Genomic DNA, 20,194 nt, shown 5'->3' on the forward strand with positions numbered 1-20,194 from the left:
TGCACTGGGGTCGATGTAATCGACTTAATACCTATGTCTGTCCTTGTTTGTCCCCTCTATGTTTAGCCCCTTGTGGGTAATAAAGAAATAGGTATAGAGGAGGGATGTTCCATAAGAGAGTGAGGGGTAGGTTTAGAGATGGGGAAGGCATGACTCTTGCAAGTGATGGTGAGAGACTGGGAAGGCGGTGGAGAAAACGTGGGTTTGGGGTGGATGCAGATAACATCCTATGTTATCTGCTGTCATGCGGTGAACTCTTCTAGTTAAAGTTTGAAGTTAAAGGGTAGACCAAATGGAGTTGTTGGCGAAAAATGTGGGGAATTACTGCTTTAGATGTGAGTGGTATGGCCTGAACATCTGTTGAAATTTCATTCATCCTCCTCCTCATCATTGTTTAATGTCTGCTTTCCATGCTGGCATGGGTTGGATGGTTTGACTGAGGATTGGCAAGCCAGGAGGCTGCACTAGGTCCCAATCTGATCTGGCAAGGTTTCTACAGTTGGATATCCTTTCTAACGCCAACCACTCCAAGAGTGTAGTAGGTGCCTTTTACGTGTCACTGGCACGTGGGGGGGGGGGGGGCAGTCAGGTGGCACTGGCATCTGCCATGCTCAAATAGTGCTTTCTTAGTAAATTTTAGTATGCATAACAATTATATTTCCTTAAATAGAATGTTTTTATGTATTTTCAGGTTGTAACCTTGTTGAATTTGATACTTTTGATAAAATTCCTATTAAATATTTTTTTTCTTTTTTACTTAAAAAAAAAAAAAAATGCAGGCATGGTGTGCAACGGGGAACTGTTTTAGTTTACAGAAAGAGCACGATACAGCTATTAAGTTTTTTCAAAGAGCAATTCAGGTGAGTAGTAGTTTGTTGGTTCTATTTTGGTTATGTAGCAAGTCATAAAAGGCGACAATATGACGTAATGGTTGTTTGCCTGAACAAGCATAATTGTTGGTATCCCATTGGTTAAAATTACTGCACATATACGAATTCTGAACTTTCGTCAAAGAAATCTTTCATGAAATACGGTTCTTAGAATTCGGATATGAGCAGTTATAAAAGCCCTGATTTTTGGGAAATTACTCAGTGATCGTTGGATGTTACTAAACTCAATGATACAATACTCCTTTAGATATTGGCTATTTTTATGCCATGTCTGTGACTTAAATCCAACATTTAAGTGTGGTCGATGCCAGTGCCCCCTGACTGGTCCCCATGCTGGTGGCACGTAAAAAAGCACCATTCGATTGTGGTTGATGCTAGTTATCTTGCATTGTTAATATTGAGTGGAATTAAAGTCCTTAGCAAAATAAAGCATTTTTCAGAAATCTATAATGGTTGTCTGATATTTCCCATTTTCTCTCTTTTTCAGGTTGATCCTAATTTTGCCTATGCATATACTTTACTGGGCCATGAATATGTCTTTACAGAAGAATTTGAAAAAGGTTTATCGAGTTTCCGTAATTCTATACGAGTTGATTCCAGACATTATAATGCATGGTAAGTTTCAATTCCTGAATTGAATATTAGCATCGTCAGCATCATTATTGATATCAAAAGGTTTTAAAAATACTTTTTCCCATGTGGTTGGATCTGCAATAACGTATCAACGGGGGAACTGTTCTTCTGTCTTGCCCCCCCCCCCCTAAAATAACTATGAGGAATGTTCCAACAAGTTTCTAGCTTAAAGATACTATTTTACCTGTGTAGTTTTCAAATTTACATTAAGACATCACAAATTGAATGTAAGCAGAAAAAAGTTGTCAAATTAAGTTCAATTCAGTTCTATATTCAAGAGATGAGGAATTATGTACACTATTTACATTTGACGGATATTTGTCCTCATCTTGTTTGTTGTTAACACAACGTTTCGGCTGATATACCCTCCAGTCTTCATCAGGTGTCTTGGGGAAATTTCGAACCTGGGTTCTCATTCCTAAGGTACATTTCAATGTCGTTGTTGTCACTGCCAGGAATCAAACTCGGAATCTTGGAGTTAGTAGCTGCGCTCTTAACCACTACGTGGGCAATTATGGAGTGGATTTTAGGGATTATAAATCTAATATTTTCGTATCCTTCCTTAATACTGGCACTCAGTCTGCTTAGGAGCTTGTTGTGTCCTAACATATGTGCTGCTTCTTTTAGTTTTCGTATTTTCCAGTGGTGTTCAACCATTTTTTATCTATGGACCCATTTGATGACTATTTTATTCTGGTGGACCCTTCCCCATAGCCGTTCAAAGTTTAAAAACTGGTTTTCTAGAAACTTCTTTCCAAATTCCTATTTTGTTTTTCACACATGAACTTGTGTAGGTTGAACTATGTAAAATGTTAGAGGAAGAAGCCCAGCTGTTTTTTGCAATACACACCAATACATACATCTAAAGCAAAATTTTTCAGGTGCCCTCAAACTACTATTGTGGATCCTCAATATATCATTTTGTTGCGTGGACCCTCCCCACCAAATCTTACATGGACCCCAGTTGAGAACAACTGCATTAGACAATGCAATTCTACATATGCTCAAGAAACGGTCAGCATCTGCATGCTCTTGGCCGTAATGTTTTTGTTGGAATGTCTGATTAGTATTTACTCGTTAACCCTTTCGTTACGAACCTTGCTGAAACCACCTCTGGCTCTGTAGTACAAATATCTTGTTTTCATAAGTCTTGAATTAAAATCTTCCACCAAACCTTAGTCACAATTTATGTTCTTGACACAAGCTGAATGATAACTAAGTTATTTAATTAAATTCTTTGTTATATTTAAAATAATTGAAAGAAGTACGGAGCATCTCAACAGAAATATGGTAACAAAAGGGTTAAATTACTGCTTCATAGTTACTGGATTTTAACAACTTTATGTATTTTTTTAATGATGATTATTTATTTGTTGTTTTTTTTTTATTTGTCATTGACCTGAACTTGTGCTGTTTCAATATCGTTTTGTGATTGAAGGATTTACTTTTCTTCGTTATATTCCAGGTATGGAGTTGGAATGATCTATTATAAACAAGAGAAATTCCAACTTGCTGAATTGCACTTCAATAAAGCACTGATGATTAATCCCAAAAGTCCTGCTCTGCTTTGTCACGTTGGTGTGGTAAGCGCTGCCTTTGTTTCTTGTACACACTATGCTAAATGTTGTCATTTTTGATTCAGATGAATTGGGAACCTTTCAGTGATATTACTTTCCTCTTTACCACAAACAAACTGCTGGGGGCAGTTGTTTCTCGGAGCAGAAAAGCTATTTAGATCAAATGGAAATTGTAGTTGTGACCCCGTACTGATGGCACGTAAAAAGCACCATCCGAACGTGGCCGATTTTGTTGCTTTTTGTAGCTTTTACTTCAGATGACTGTCTGTCTCTCTTGCATAAAGAAAAACATCAATGAAAAGACATGGTACCTGTGCACCGTAGTTGTGGTTGTTGTTTGTTGTTGGTACCATGTAAATGGCACCCACCCGTGAATCATAGTTGTGGTTGTTGCCAGTGTCATGTAAATGGTGCCTGTGGTGGTGGCCTGTAAAAGCACCCATTACACTCCTGGAATGGTTGGCACATAAGGAAGGGCATCCAGTTATAGGAACCATGCCAAATCAGACTGGAACCTGGTGCTGCTCTCCAGCTCATCAGCTCCACTCAAACTGTCCAACCCATGCCAGCATGGAGAGCAGACGTTAAATGATGATGACTCTTAATCATTATTCTATGTCCATTTTCCAATACTTGTTGGAAGGTCATCTTCACAGCGTCTCACTGTTTGGGACTTTTAGTAATCCGTTTTGCAAGAGCATCTTCGGATCAGTTCTTCCCTGCATCTTCCCATACCTTCCTTGGTCTACCTTTCCTGCCAGTTCCTTCCACTTGTTTACTTCTTAGCCCAACTATCGTCCTTCATACATATCACATACCTGTACAAGCGCAGTCTTTCCTTTTGCATACTACATCTCATTCCTTTTACACCTGGTTTGTAGATCAGTTTGTTTCTGCCCTGTTGCTTTTGCACATTACCCAACATTACACAACTAGTGGAGCATGTAAAAGGCACTGGTGATGGTGCCACAAGTAAAGTGCCTGTGCTGATGCCACATATAAAGCACTGGTGCCGGTGCCATGTAAAAAGAACCCAGTCCAGTCTGTAAAGTGGTTGGCATTAGGAAGAGCATCGAGCCATAGAAACCATGCCAAAACAGACAAGGAAGCATGATGTGGTTCCTCTTGCTGTTAACTTCTCTTGAATATCTGTTACATCTCTGTCAGACTACTTGAGATCCCATTGCACCTGTTGTGCATTCAGTTTGCATTAGATGCATTGGATGGAATTCCTCTTTGCTTATTATCTACATCCACTTTCTAGGCAGCAGTAAAGTTCTCTCCTCTTCCTTGCTCACTAAAAACTTCTGGTTTTCTTTTTTTTTCAAGACTTTTTGATTCCAGGCCTTGCCTGCAATTTCTTCCACTAATTCAATAGATTCAGCTATGCGAACTAGGCCACTGACTTACTGAAGTTTTCTTGGACAGCCATTTCTAAACTTCTCTGTGACAACTAAAGAACTATAATAAACAGAATTGGGTTGAGAACCAAACCACCTGGGTTACTTACCTATTTCTTTACTACCCACAAGGGGCTAAACACAGAGGGGACGGACAAGGACAGACAAACGGATTAAGTCGAATTATATTGACCCCAGAGCGTAACTGGTACTACTTATTTAATCGACCCTGAAAGGATGAAAGGCAAAGTCGACCTCGGCGGAATTTGAACTCAGAACGTAACGGCAGAGGAAATACTGCTAAGCATTTCGCCCGGCGTGCTAACGTTTCTGCCAGCTCGCCGCCTGGGTTACCTGGGTTACTTACCTGCCTACTAAATTCCTTGCTGAGCACTTTGCTAATTCTTATCTTATTGACAGCATTTCTGGACATGGCTTCTACTTCTCTCACAAGCCATTCATCTATTCTTAATTTTCTTCTTTGGCCATCAGACCACAGAGTGTTGTATTCTGTTAAAAGTCTTCTTCGGGTCAGCGACTGCTAGGTATTAATGGCTTGCTAAGAACTCCTGCAGTAGTCTCACTAAGAAGAGGACCTCAGTGATATCCCTTCCTGGCATAAACCCAAACTACTTCTAATTTTCTTCTTCTCGACGGTTGTTATCAAGAATATAGTTTTGCTACAAGGTTCATGGAATTCTTTTTCATAATTTTTGAAAACTTAGTTTAAATAATCTGGTATAACAGTTGTTTTTTTTTCTTTTCTTATAGGTGCAACATGCATTGAAGAAATCGGAAATGGCGCTACAGACCCTTGATAGAGCCATTTCTATTGATCCCAACAACCCTCTTTGTAAATTCCATCGTGCTTCCATTTTATTTGCCAATGATAAACATAAAGTAAGTATCATCATTATTGTCCATGGGTGAAATGGATCCTTTCTATAGTTCATGTTAAAGTTGCCAGCACTTAGAACCTGAGCTACAATATACTGTCCCCATTTTTATGCTTAACCCTTTCGTTACCAACCCAGCTGAAACCGGCTCTGGCTCTTTAGTACAAATGTCTTGTTTTCATAAGTTTTGAATTAAAATCTTCCACCACCAAATCTTAGTCATAATTTATGTTCCTAACACTAGCTCAATGATAACTAAGTTATTTTGCTAAATTCTTTGTTATATTTAAAGTAATTGAAAGAAACACACAGCATCTCAAAATAAATACAGTAACGAAAGGGTTAAGGCAGTTTGTAAGACATTTGCTGGTTAACACTTCCCAATGCTTTGATTTTATCAATTTCTATAAATTTTCCAGTCGTATGTTGTAAATACTGTTTAGGTTGCTGTAAAATTTTCCCATAATGTATTGTAGGTCTCTTTGTAGCCTTTCCAAAGAGACTTTTGTTGGCAGACATAAATGATTACAGGGGTTCAAATTCTTGGGATTAGGTAACAGCATTGGGGTTGTTTGAGCAGGCATAGAGTTGGCAGGGAAATCAGTAGCTGAGGCACGTGAATAGGGAAGCTTAGATTAGTTAAGAGCAACATGGAGGCAAGGTGGCTGAGTTCCTCACGGAGGCAAGATGGCTGAGTTCCTCACGGAGGCAAGGTGGCTGAGTTCCTCATGGAGGCAAGGTGGCTGAGTTCCTCACGGAGGCAAGGTGGCTGAGTTCCTCACGGAGGCAAGATGGCTGAGTTCCTCACGGAGGCAAGATGGCTGAGTTCCTTTTGAGTGTTGGGCCTCAAGGAGGCAATGACCAAAACTTTTGGCATTATGTTGTGCTTGAGAAGAAGAGCCACCAAGCCGAGCAAAATCACAGTCGTGGCACATACTGGTGTCATGCAAATTGGCACTCGTGTCAGTGGCATGTAATTGCACCCCGGTGTCATGCAAATAGCATCTGTGCCAGTGGCATGTAAAAGCACCCACTACACACTTGGAGTGGCTGGTGTTAAGATGGGCATCCAGCCATAGAAAACCATTCCAAATCAGACTGGAGCCTGGTGCAGCCTTCCAGCATGCTAGCATGGACAATGACCATTAAATGATGATGATAGCAAGTTATTGCTGTGTCTACCATCATCATCGTTGTCCATGCTGGTAGTTTCAATTCCTGGAATGGGTGGTGCTTGTGTCCTTGAACAAGACACTCCATCTCACTTCAGCTCCTCTGTGATCACTCTGACACCGGATGTGTGATACAGTTGAGCACCTGTTCAGGTAATGTCTATTTGATGGAAGGAGTGGGCTTATGTTCAGCACATACATTTGGTCACTATAAACGAATCGTCTGTGCAGGTTGTTCAGCTCGAAATTGCAGAACTGTCCTCGGACGACAAGGAACTACCATAAAAAAAAAAAGTGTGATTGCATGGCTGCGATCTCATTTTAGTTGCCGAGTCTTCTCAATCACAGCATCTCTCCAAAGGATTTACTCCTCTATTTGTCACTTTTGAAAGTAAGCAGCATTGATTTTGTTATCTTTTTGCATTTGTTTGAATTGATTTACCAATTTCACATAAATGTTATATTTTCAGGAAGCCTTAGAAGAATTAGAAGAACTGAAACAAATTGTCCCTAAAGAATCTTTAGTATATTTTCTAATAGGAAAGGTGAGTCTTGATTTTGACGGCAATCAAATTGATGTTTCTTAAAAGAAAAAGAAAACTGAATTTCTTTAGTATTGTTTTCACACTCACTGGTCACTGAAATGCATTTCCATTCATATTAGTTCATTAACAAAAAACAAAAAGGAAAGATGTCAAATGTTCTATGTTGGTTAGTATTAGTGAATCAAAAGTTTTGCAATATTTTGGTAACTTATTTGCTTTGTTCATCGAGTGAAAACTAAAGCAACCAAACATTCAAAGAAGAGGCCATCACGTTGCACTGTCTGAAGCTGCCTTACTACTAGTTTTTTGATCCAATGCAAATAACCAGTTCTTGTCCTCACTGAAGCTTCCAACCCCCCTCAGTTGATGAAGCGTTGTGAGCGCAAGAAGTGATCCACGGATCGGAACAAGTAATAATCCAAGGGTGATATTTTTCTGCAATTCTAACATAAGCTGTGGTTAAGCAAGTGCTCAAACCGTTGCCTAAAATGGGCTGTTTTGAAAACAAGGTGATGTTCTATGTCTGCTGGAACTATGAGGGGATAATTCGCTATGAGTTTGTTCTGGATGGACAAACCATCAATGCCGACCTGGACTCCAAAACAGCTTAAGCAGATGTGTGCCATTGTGTGGCAGAAATATCTGGCATTGGTTAACAGAAAGTGAAGGCGGCGAGCTGGCAGAAACGTTAGCACGCCGGGCGAAATGCTTACTGGTATTTCGTCTGCCGCTATGTTCTGAGTTCAAATTCCGCCGAGGTCGACTTTGCCTTTCATCCTTTCGGGGTCGATAAATTAAGTACCAGTTACGCACTGGGGTCGATGTAATCGACTTAATCCGTTTGTCTGTCCTTGTTTGTCCCCTCTATGTTTAGCCCCTTGTGGGTAGTAAAGAAATAAGAAAGTGAAGTTTTCTGCAGGAAGGCAAGGCAAGACCTCACACTGCTCAAACAACATAGAAGAAAGTGCAGGAACTTGTGTGAATTGAACTGACGACACACGCAGCATATAGTCCGGACCCAGATCCCTCGAATTATTACCTGTTCTGATCCATGGCTCACTTCCTGCACTCATTACATTTCGTCGACCAAGAGGAGATGGAAGCTTCAGCGAAGGCCAAAAACTGGTGTGAATGTGGCGATCGAAGAACTTAGCAGAGACAGGTTGCTACTCTTGTAACTTGATGAATACAGCAAACGTGGAATATTGCAAAACTTTGGAATATTATGAATGGCAGAAATAGAGAAATAGGTTAAATGTTTTGCAACATTGAAATGTTCTGAATTCTTGGTGAGCTCAACTTTGTTTTCCATTATTTAGACAGACGTCTATAATCATCATCACCACCACCATGACCATCATCATTACCATTATTATAATAAAGTTACTGATGGGACGTTATTAGCCACGTCTTTCGGCATATAGTTTGTGGTTTCTAGTTCTAAAAATCCCATATCGCGTTCGAAAGCAACAAATATCAATATTTGGCTGAGTTACTTCCCTTCGGCCAGGGGAAACAACTTGTAAATACCGTTGACAATTGAGTTTTGTGTAGTTCTGATAGCAAAGCTCCCCGAATCTTCCCAGTAATACGCACTTTATTTTTCACCCCATTTATTATCTCTCATAATAATGGAGGGTGCATAAAAACAGTGTAGTTCTTTGCTTTTAAAACTTTATTGGCTTTTAAAGCATTGCAATGTACGAGGTGCTTCCCTATTTTAAAATAGTTTCCATATCATGCTAGTTACGAAGAGCAGGGAGCAAAAATTTCAAAGAGGCTTTTAGGTATTTAATAAGCCCTTTATTTTCGGTTTTAAATTGACAAAGTATTACAGCATTCATTTTTTGGTTTGCACAAATGTGCCCTTCTAAGTTGTTTTCCACGACACTTAATGTTTCAGGTTTCAGTGCTTAGATTTCAGCTGAAAATATTGTTGTTCAGCTGTTGGAGTGTCTGAGGCTTGACAGCATAATCATTTTCTTTGAGGCAAGCCTCGTAGGAAGAACGGAAGTCATTAGATTAGGAGGATGTGGTGGCAAGCTTATGTCGCAACCATGGGAATTCTTCTTATGAGAAATTACTGAACGGTTGGGTTGTGTCCCTTGCTATGTGAGCTGTTGCTCTGTCCTGTTGGAACCATGCCATGTCTATCTTGGACTGCTGGGAATAAGACAATTTTTGATCGTGAACCAATATCTACCTCTTGTAATAGTGATGGGAGTGAAATTACTGAGTGATCGACATGATGGCTTTAGTTTGTAAACATCTTGGGCAGTGAGATGTGGTGAGAGAGAGAGAGAATAGTCATCATCAGCATCATCATCGTTTAACGTCCGCTTTCTATGCTGGTATGGGTTGGACGGTTTGACTGAGGACTGGTGAGCCAGGAGGCAGCATCAGGCTCAGTCTGATCTAGCAAAGTTTCTACAGCTGGATGCCCTTCCTAACACCAACCACTCCGAGAGTGTAGTGGGTGCTTTTACATGCCATCAGCATGAGGGCCAGTTTGGTGGTACTGGCAACGGCCACACCCAAATAGTGCTTTTTATGTGCTACCTTGATGAGTGAAATTGCAAGAGGAGTAGAGAGAATGATGGACGTGAGCAGTGATAGAGGAGAGAGTGATGAAGACAGATACTGGTAAGAGAGGAGGACTAATGTCAGTAATGAGTGATCGGGGGAGAGAGTAATGGGAAATGTTGCTGGGGGTGGATGAGGAAGGAATAATGGTGAGGGATTCAACACAGAGTAACAGAAGAATAATATACAGACTTAATATAATGGTCAGTTGTTGTTTGTCAGGCATCCCAGTCTCCACCAACACGACTGCATCCATCATTTTTACACTTGTTTCTTTCTTTCTTTGTGTAGATTTGGCTGTCCTGTCTAGCATAAGGCTTTGCTACAAGTTGTAACCCTGGGTTATCTCTGTAACATTTCAGTCTTTTGTGATCAGTCTTTCACCATTTTGTCCCATACTTCATTGACCTCTCTTTCTTGATAGTTTCTGTCCACTTAGCATTTTATCTTGCTGTCATCCTCTCTCTGGCAGTGTAGTCTTTTGCTTTCTCCATTGAATTCCTCCAATATCCAGTTGTCCTTTCAGCTTGTTTGCGTTCAATCCTCCATAACTCTCGTTCAGTTGAGCATGCTCATCTCATTTCTGTGTTGCCTTCACAAATCTTCCTCATTGCAAGACCCACATCTTGCTACCATGCAACATAGCACTTTATATGTAGGCATCATACAAACTGCACTTCACTCTGACTGAATCACTTTGTTGCCAGAAGAGGTAGCTTCACGAATACTTCTCACTCTCTCTCTCTCCTTCACTCTGACTCTTTCTCTATCTTTCTCTCTAACTCTCTTGCCTGTTCTTCCTTGTCCTACTGGGGTAGCCAAGTATTTCTTGTCGTCAGACAGCTAACCATGTCCCACTGTCATACCCCTACCTCTCGCCTGGCACATGGCCACTTGTTTCAGTTCCTCTCTGTTTCTGTCTCTCTCTCAACTGAGAGGTCCTTTTGTTGCAAGATGTTTGGCACCCCTGCAGGTGCTGGTGCCACTTAAAAAAGCACCCAGTTACACTCTGTAAAGTGGCTGCTTTTTAGGAAAGGCATCCAGCTGTAGAAACCAGGCCAAAATAGACAATTGGTGCATGGTGCAGTTATCCATTCCATGCATACCAACATAGAAAACTGGCATTGATGATGATGATTATGACTAATTTAATCTGACAACTACAACTGCCACTTCTACTACTAATTAAGTGATTGTGGTAAGAAGCCATCAACTGCAGAGCTTTTTAAACATTTGAAGGAACTAGCTGTCGATGTCTATCTGCGTTTGAAAACGTATCTATTTCAAGTGAAATAAATTCACTGATTTTGAAAATAGAAATAATATAATTCTAAATCTCTCAGAGAGATTTATACAGTAGCATCACGATAAGGTGAATGAGCATCAACAGCTAGCATGCCATGCTACTCCAGACTGATGATGAGCACTGACTCTGAAACTAGTCTCTGGATGTTGGCTTTGCTGGGTGGAGGTGCTTATCTCCCCCTTTGTAAACATAAGGACTCAGGAAATGTGTCAAGACCAACAGGAAACGGTGTTTCCTAGGGTTAAATAACAGTAGCATTCTTCCCTTTCATGGGACTGTCACATTGACAACATACTATCACTTTATGGACATCATTATCAGCATCGTATTAAATCTGCTTTCTATGTTTCTTAGAATTAGACAGATCATTATGGTCGGGTCAGTTTGTATGTGGCATTGCTGTTCTCCTAGACTGGTCAAGCATTGGACCTTGCTTGTATGTTCTGTTTTTGGTATAGTTGCTACAGGTGGATCCCCTTTCTAATGTCAACCACTTTGTAATGTTTTTGGAGGGCCTTCTGTCATGGTGCCATCAATTTCTTTGAGAGCATGGTCTCCTCCCCAACCACAGGTCCCCTATTGGGCTGATCATCGTCTCCTGCACGCTTAAGTTGTAATTCAAGTCCTTAATTTTAATGTCAACAGAAATAAACTTTGGCAACAATTTGAAATGAAAATAAAATTTGTCGAGTGATAATCTGGATTAAAATGTAAAATTTGTTGAGTAATAATCTGGATTAAAATATGAAATTTGTCGAGTGATAATCTGGATTAAAATATGAAATTTGTCGAGTGATAATCTGGATTAAAATATGAAATTTGTCAAGTGATAATCTGGATTAAAATAGGAAATTTGTTGAGTGATAATCTGGATTAAAATACGAAATTTGTCGAGTGATAATCTGGATTAAAATATGAAATTTGTCTAGTGATAATCTGGATTAGAATATGAAATTTGTCGAGTGATAATTTGGATTAGAATATGAAATTTGTTGAGTGATAATCTGGATTAAAATATGAAATTTGTCAAGTGATAATCTGGATTAAATTAGGAAATTTGTCGAGTGATAATCTGGATTAAAATGTAAAATTTGTTGAGTGATAATCTGGATTAAAATATGAAATTTGTCAAGTGATAATCTGGATTAAAATATGAAATTTGTCGAGTGATAATCTGGATTAAAATATGAAATTTTCTGTTGCATTTGCAGGTACATAAAAAACTTGGAAATACCCATTTAGCTCTGTCTAATTTTTCTTGGGCAATGGATCTGGATCCAAAAGGTATAAATAATCAAATTAAAGAAGGCATAGACAAACGCTATGTAACAGACGATGATGATTCTCTTGTCAAAATGAACGATCCAGGTAAGGTATTTTGATGCATTAATCACTGTTTTGCCTTTTATTGTATTTAAAAAAAAATTTTCTTGTTGGTTTGGAGAGAATGATGATTCAAAATCCTTTTGGACTCTCTTAGTATTGGGCTGACGGTGGATTGAAAGGTTGGAATTTCTAGTGTCCTTTGAACACCTGCAAGTTGGTGATTGGAGAGAAAATGTGAGCAGGGCAAGTGTTTTGGAAGATACACTTTTGAGATGAAAAGATTTTGACCAAATGTGACAAAAGGAGACAACTGAGCTGACATTAATGTCTGTTGATTAGAAACCCTTGTAAAAATCACCTGTGGTGGTGCTGCAATTAAAGTGCTTGTGGAAGTGCCATTTAAAGAGCACCTGTGGTGGTGCCACATAACGAGCACCTATGCTGGGGCCTCTGTAAAGTGGTGAGTGTTAGGAAGCGCATCCGAGCTTAGAGACTATGCAAAAACTGACAATTGGAGCCTGGTGTCGCCCTCTAGATGGCCACCTCCTCTCAAACCGTCCAACCCATGCCAGCATGGAAAATAGATGTTAAATGATGAGGAATAACCATCTAATTTACTTGGAGTTAATTTAGTTTCTTTTCGATGTTCATCTTTCTGTTGGGAATTGTGTTGTTAAATCCTAAAACTGCTTTAAACAATTCTAAAGCATTTGAAAGCGGACATAATTGATAAAGATGTTTACCCTCTCCTGTGAAAATCCGTAGGATTGGAATACATGGAAACGATGCAATGGAAATTCTTGATTAGTTTTGTATTTTGTTGGAATCGTTCTGGCCATTTATTGATTATGTATGCACCTATTTACTTATTCCTGTCTGTGTTGAATAGTAATCAGAGCTTCATTGTACAGTCTCAGCTTGGTACTGATTCTTAATACCAATTAGTTTCAGATTGTCATCAGAGAGAGACATTCTAGATTCAGTTGATTGTAATGCTCCAAGACCCAATCAAGTTATTTTAGCATTTAGATAACCTAATCTTTAAATGCACACAAGTGTTCTTGAGTGTTACGTATTAAGTTATGAGACTAAAGATGTGACTGTGTGGTAAGATGCTTGCTTCCCCACCTACACAACTCTGAGTTCAGTCCCACTGCATGGCACCTTGGGCAAGTGTCTTCCGCTATAGCATTGGGACAACTAAAGCCATCTGAGTGGATGTGGTTGATGGAAACTGATAGAAGCCCAGCCCATCATATATATATATATATATATATATATATATATATATATACTTTATGATTAGGGTTTAGCAGAGATTTGCTTCACTACATACCAAAGTTTAGAAATAGCAGTCAAAAAATCTTAGCTATTCCTTCTACTTTAAAAGGGGCTCCCAGAAAAACCAAATCCATTGTTTTCAAGTACTTTGGTTTTTCTGGGAGCCCCTTTTAAAGTAGAAGGAATAGCTAAGATTTTTTGACTGCTATTTCTAAACTTCGGTATGTGGTGAAGCAAATCTCTGCTGAACCCTAATTATAAAGTATTACTTAAGCTTACCATGAAATGGTCTTTTTCATGCCGAATTCTACTTGGTGAAATTACTGATTACTTCTTAATTAATTAATTTTACCCTTTGTTATTATATATATAGGCTCCTATGCTGGTGGCACCTAAAAAGCACTATCTGAACGTGGCCGATGCCTGTGCCAGTGACATGTAAAAGCACCCACTACACTTCTGAAATGGTTGGCGTTAGGAAAGGCATCCAGCTGTAGAAACATAGCCAGATCAAATTGGAGCCTGGTGCAGCCACTAGCTCTCCAGACCTCAGTCAAACCATCCAGCCCATGTCAGCATGGAAAATAGACATTAAACGATGATGATGACGATATATATATATATATATATATATCTCATCATCATCATCGTTTAACGTCCGTTCTCCATGCTAGCATGGGTTGGACGGTTCGACCGGGGATCTGAGAAGCCAGAAGGCTGCACCAGGCTCCAGTCTTATCTGGCAATGTTTCTACTGCTGGATGCCCTTCCTAACGCCAACCACTCCGTGAGTGTAGTGGGTGCTTTTTACGTGCCACCTGCACAGGTGCCAGGCAAGGCTGGCAACATCCACGGTCGGTTTGGTGCATTTTACGTGTCACCGGCATGGAAGCCAATCGAGGCGGCACTGGCATCGGCCACGATTCGGATGGTGCTTTTTACGTGCCACCATCATCATCATCATCTTCGTTTAACGTCCGCTTTCCATGCTAGCATAGGTTGGACGGAGCATGGGTGATGTTGATAAGCCACAAAAATGGTGAAACATTGATGTCCATCACTCCTGAATGGAACTCTGAGTGAGTTGTCTCACCTATCTGTGACTTTTAGGTGCTTTAACACTCGGCACTTTGAGAGAGTCATCTCCATAGCCTCAAACCGCAGCCTTCTGGTGAACAAGCAAAGCTCATTATATATGTTCGGTAACGTGTGTGTGTGTGTGTGTGTGTCTCCTGTCACCACTTGACAACCAGTGTTGGTGTGTTTACATCCTCATAGCTTAGTGGTTTGGTAAAAAAAGACTTAAGTACCACTCTTTAGAAAACTAAGTACTGGGCTTGTTTTCATTCAGTTAAGTCTTTCAAGGCTGTGCCCCAGCATGGCCACTGTCCAGTGACTGAAAAAAAGTAAAAGATGTCTAAGTGAAGAACTGACCGATCATTAGACAGTAATTGGTTTCATTTGTAATGAGTTTCGTTAACTCTCCTCATCCCTCTCTCACCACTTGACAAACGGTGTGTGTGCTTGTTTGGACCATCTCAGGCAATACTCGTACATTCTGTTTTTCTTTTACTTGTTTGTCATTTGACTGCGGCCATGCTGCAGCACCACCGTTAGCTGAACAAATTTACCCCAGGACTTATTCTTTGTAAGCCTAGTATTTATTCTATTGGACCCTTTGTCTGAACCACTAAGTTACAGGGATGTAAACACACTAACATTGGTCATCAAGCAATAGTGGGGGACAGCATAGACACACACACACACACACACACACATACGACGGGCTTCTTTCAGTTTCCGTCAACCAAATCCACTTATAAGGGCTTTGAGTGGCCTGAGGCTATAGTAAAAGACACTTGCCCAAGGTGCCATGCAGTGGGACTGAACCCAGAACCATGTGGTTAGTAAGCAAGCTTCTTACCACACAGCCACCCCTGAGCCTATGTATATATTTATTGCAAATCAGGTAACCTGGCTGGGGGCACGAGAGATTGGATTGCAAGTATTTCATTTCTTCTACAGCCCTCACTTCACAGTTGTCAGGATTAAATATCAGATGCTTGGAAGATAACTGTGAAAGACTGGCACTTTGGTCTAGAAATAGATATCTCTTGATTACTTGATTCTGAAGAAACTGAAATTGCAGACCCAACCATCCTAAAACTATTCACTCCAAATTTCTATGTGAATGCAAAGCTAAGAATGTATATATTTAGATTCATCATCATCATCATCAAACATCTGTTTTCCATGCTGGCATGGGTCGGAATGATTCAACAGGAGCTGTCCCAGGCTGTTTAGGCATGGTTTCTATGGCTGGATGCCCTTCCTAGTGCCAACCACTTTACAGAGTTTACTGGGTGCTTTTTATGTGGCACCAGCACCACTGAGGTCACCAAAATTAACTTGCAGGGCAAGAAAAGTGGGAGTTGTATTGAGGGTGTGTGGTTTTTATGTCAGTTGAGAAATTTAAAATGTAGAAGGGACAGATATAGGTGTCTTAGGAGTAGATACATGGATATATATATATATATATATATATATATATATATATATATATATATAAGGAGTAGATAGACAGCCGACAACTGATGAAGGGTCCTTTCTCTGTGTTTACTTGTCCTGCTTTCCATTTGTTTTCTCGTTTACATATTTAACCTGTTTGTTTACATGTTTCATGTTGTTTGAACCATTGGTGATGTCCTGTACCCATATATGCATATATTATATATATATATATATATATATATATATATATATAGATGTTTGTGTGTAGGAGTATATATATGTAAACACCATATATGGGAAATGGACATAAAAAGATATTGCTGATGGTCATCAGTATAGTAATGGCCAGTTTTTCATCCATGTGATTGGTCAGATTTGATTTAAGGCAAGTTATCTCCAGCTGTTATCTGGTTTTTCTTGTCACCAATCCTCACCTCTTTCCAGTTAACAGACTTTTTTTCAATAACTGGACATGCTTGTACAGTAAATTGGAAGCCTGGAACATACTGTAAAGTGGTTGGTATTAGGAAGGGCATTCAGTGATAGAAGCCATGCCAAAGCAGTGCAGGGATGGCGGGTGGCAAGCATGTCTTCGTTGATCAAGAGTGAAAGTTGGAGGTTCAAAGATGATCAGATACCATTGTAGTTTCAACGATAAACAAGGCCGATTGGCACTTAAGTGGCGTTTGGTTTGATGACCCATTGGGGAGTGCACATGGGAAACTATGATTGGGTCCAGAGGGAAACTTAAAAAATCTTGGGGGCCTTTCGAATCCTATCAGACTGTCCAACCCATATCAGCTTGGAATGTGGACGTTAAATGATGGTCTCTCTCTCTCTCACACACACACACACACACTTTCATTTGTTGCCTTCTTTCAATGATGATGGAAAATGTGGAATGAGTTGTGCTTTGTAAATGTAAAGACTATTCCTCAGACATGGCAAAAACATGAGATCCAAACCTGTTAGCTGCCATGTTTTCAAGTCCCTTCAAGCCCCTTCAAGTTGTTTTCCAAATCAACGTGAAGGGACTTTATTGATCTCACTTCATGCTTAAGTCTGCTTCGTTTACTTTTTGCTTACTATTTCTCTGTCTTTTCTCTCTGGATGCGGCCATGCTGGGGCATCACCTTTGAAGAATTTTTAGTCAAATGAATCGATCCCAGGACTTATTTTTTAAAGACTGGTGCTTATTCTGTCTCTTTTGCTGAACTGCTAAGTTAGAGGGACGTAAAGCTATCAGCACCGATTGTCAAGCGGTGAGACACACACACATGTACATCAATCATCATCATCATTTAATGTCTGTTGTCCATGCTGGCATAGGGTGGATGGTTTGACCAGGGCTGGGAAGCTGGAAGGTTGCACCACACTCCAGTCCCTGATTTGGCATAGCTTCTATGGCTGGATGCCTTTCCTAACGCCAACCACTTTGAGAGTGTAATGGGTGCCTTGTATGTGTGCCATTTGCGTGATACTGGTATCTGCCATAACTGATTTTTACCTGGCTTGGTGGCTCTTCTTTTCAAACACGACATAATGCCAAAGGTCTTGGTCATTGCCTCTATGGGGCCCAACACTTGAAAGGAGCTCGACCACTTTGCCTCCGTGAAGCTCAATGCTCGAAAGGTGCCTGCATAGCTGCTGGTTACGTGGCACCAGCATCACCCATGACTATGATTTCACTTGGGTCTTCTCAAGCACTGCATACCGCTAAAGGTCTCGGTCACAAGTCATTGCCTCTGTGAGGTCCAAAGTTTGGAGATCATGCTGCACCACATCATCCCATGTCTTCCTGGGTCTACTTCTTCCGCAGGTTCCTTCTACAGTTAGGGAGTGGCACTTCCTCATACAGCTGTCTTCATTCATACATAACGCATGGCCATACCAGCACAGTCTCTCTTGCACACCACATTTGATGCTTCTTATGTTCCAACTTTTCTCTCAGGGTGTTTATACTCTGTCGTGTATGCACACTGACATTACGCATCCAGCAGATCATATTAGCTTCACTTCTTTTAAGCCTCTGCATGTCCTCAGCAGTCACGGCCCATGTTTCACTGCCATGTAGCATGGCAGTTTGCACACATGCATCATACAGTCTACCGTTCATCCTGAGCGAGAGGCCCTGTGTATGTATGTATATAAATATTCACAAATACACAACGGGTTTCTTTCAGCTTCTGTTTACCAAATCCTCTCAGAAGGCTTTTGTTGGCCCGTCGCTATGAGAGAAGACACTTGCCCAAGGTATCATGCAGTGGGACTGAACCTGGAAGCATGCGGCTGAGAAGCAAGCTGCTTAGCACTGAGGCAGGTCTGTGCCTAGCCACGCCCAAGTCTTTGTGGAAGATTTTGTTTTTAGCTTGTTTAGCAACCGTGGATTAAGATCCAGGTTTTGTTTTCGTAGCTGTCTGCCCTTCCTCTCCCATTATTAACCACTTCGATGCTTCTACAGAATTGGTTCGTTTGCCTTTCTCAAGTCAAGCAGAGTTACATACCTTCTTATAGAATCTCACACAATGACTAATGACTGGCTAAAGTTATGATTCCTTAGCAATATCATCAGTCAAGTAATCCAACACTTGAAATCTCCCACTTATTGTGTATCTTTATTATTTCTTTGGTTGAAAAATGTCTCTCTTATCTTTGAAAAATTGTAAAAAAAAAAAAAACATCCAACAACAAAAAAAAACTCAAGTGATATTAATAGGTTTTTATTTATTTTTTTTTACTAAATGTCTTGTTTAGATTGAGCAGGTCCATAATATTTTGTATTTATTCTCTTTCTCTCTGTTTTGCTCGTTTTGCAGTTGGTGTTGATGACAACGGTGGAGAGGCTGATTCTCAAGAGGCTGCTTCTCGTAGCAATTCCTCTAACATTTCCAATATTGATCATGAGGACCTTCAACTGCAGGCCATGGAGAGCGATGAGAGTTTGTGATAGTGGCTTACTAGTGTCGGTGGTTGGTTTGGCAGTTAGTGATGTGGTGTATGTATGCCTGTATGTACAAGGTGGGGGGGTTGGTTGGTTGCAGTTGCTGGTGGCGGCGGCACTGGGGCAGGAAGCAGAAAAGAGCAGCAGGAAGATCACAGATGGTGGCAACAACAACACATGGTCTGCTTTGTTATTAACCAAATGGAAAGATAGCAAGATGATCAATCTGCCAAACCAGATGGACATAGGTCATTTTTTTTTTTTTTTTTGTGACTCTTTCTCTCTTCTCTCTCCTCCTCTTCCTCCTCCAAACTGTCAGAGACAGATAAACATTTCCAAATGACAGCTGATATTCAGCTTCTCGTATTGTTAGCTGAAAACTAAATGGACAGAAATTCCAAGCAAAAAAATATTACAAAAAAAAAAAATAAAAGAAAAAAATAAAAGCACACACACACATCCACACATAAACGCTCTCATACAAACAAATTGTAACACCTCCTCCACAAATAAAATATTAAAATAAATAAAAAAAAAAAATCTTTCAGGAAAACAAAAAAAAAAACCTCCCAAAAAAGAACTGAAAGAAGACGAAATATCTGCTAGGCAAATTGGTATTAGTAGATATGTGTCCAAGAATTCTGACTTTTCCTTTTATTGTTTATTACCATAACTTCTCTCAGCCTTGTTGTTTCTACAACAACAATTGCTTTGACAGCTCAAAGGAAATAATAAATATATATAAAATAACCGATTCTTCTCTTTCTTCACCTATTTCTCTCTCACATGGCTTCTTTGTCTCCTTCATGTTCACCCTTTTCACTCTCTCCCTTATCTTATTCTTTCATTCCTTTCTCTTCTCCCTCGTCTACCTTTTAATTCCAGCGTTTTTATTGATGTAAATATTAAAACAAAACAGACTAGAAATTTGGAATGTTCATGAAATATTTGTCTCTGATAAAGTCTTATTAATCTTAGAGTTTAGTATGGCTATTTTTGAATTTAGGACTGTAGATGACAGAATTAGCAGAAAATAAGTTTTGTGGTCAAAATACCTGATCAATTGTCTTGCAAGGTGACTCTGCCAGTGCAGGTGCCACTTAAATGCATGCAGTTCACATTGTAAAGTGGTT

The 20,194-nt window shown here is 39.9% G+C and overlaps 1 protein-coding gene across 1 annotated transcript in view; it reads left to right on the top strand.

The window, feature by feature from the left end:
- Window positions 1-19,811, top strand: part of LOC115228642 (cell division cycle protein 27 homolog) — a 52,944-nt gene extending 33,133 nt beyond the window's left edge. Inside the window, exons 14-20 of the mRNA XM_029799191.2 lie at window positions 780-860; window positions 1,378-1,505; window positions 2,989-3,106; window positions 5,272-5,400; window positions 7,039-7,113; window positions 12,214-12,370; window positions 18,937-19,811. Coding sequence (XP_029655051.1) covers window positions 780-860; window positions 1,378-1,505; window positions 2,989-3,106; window positions 5,272-5,400; window positions 7,039-7,113; window positions 12,214-12,370; window positions 18,937-19,067 — 819 coding nt within the window. The 3' untranslated portion in view covers window positions 19,068-19,811. The remainder of the gene's footprint in view (window positions 1-779; window positions 861-1,377; window positions 1,506-2,988; window positions 3,107-5,271; window positions 5,401-7,038; window positions 7,114-12,213; window positions 12,371-18,936) is intronic.
- Window positions 19,812-20,194: the final 383 nt, after the last annotated feature.

The sequence above is a fragment of the Octopus sinensis genome, linkage group LG2 (assembly GCF_006345805.1).
Source record: "Octopus sinensis linkage group LG2, ASM634580v1, whole genome shotgun sequence".
In the NCBI taxonomy this organism is placed as follows: domain Eukaryota; kingdom Metazoa; phylum Mollusca; class Cephalopoda; order Octopoda; family Octopodidae; genus Octopus; species Octopus sinensis.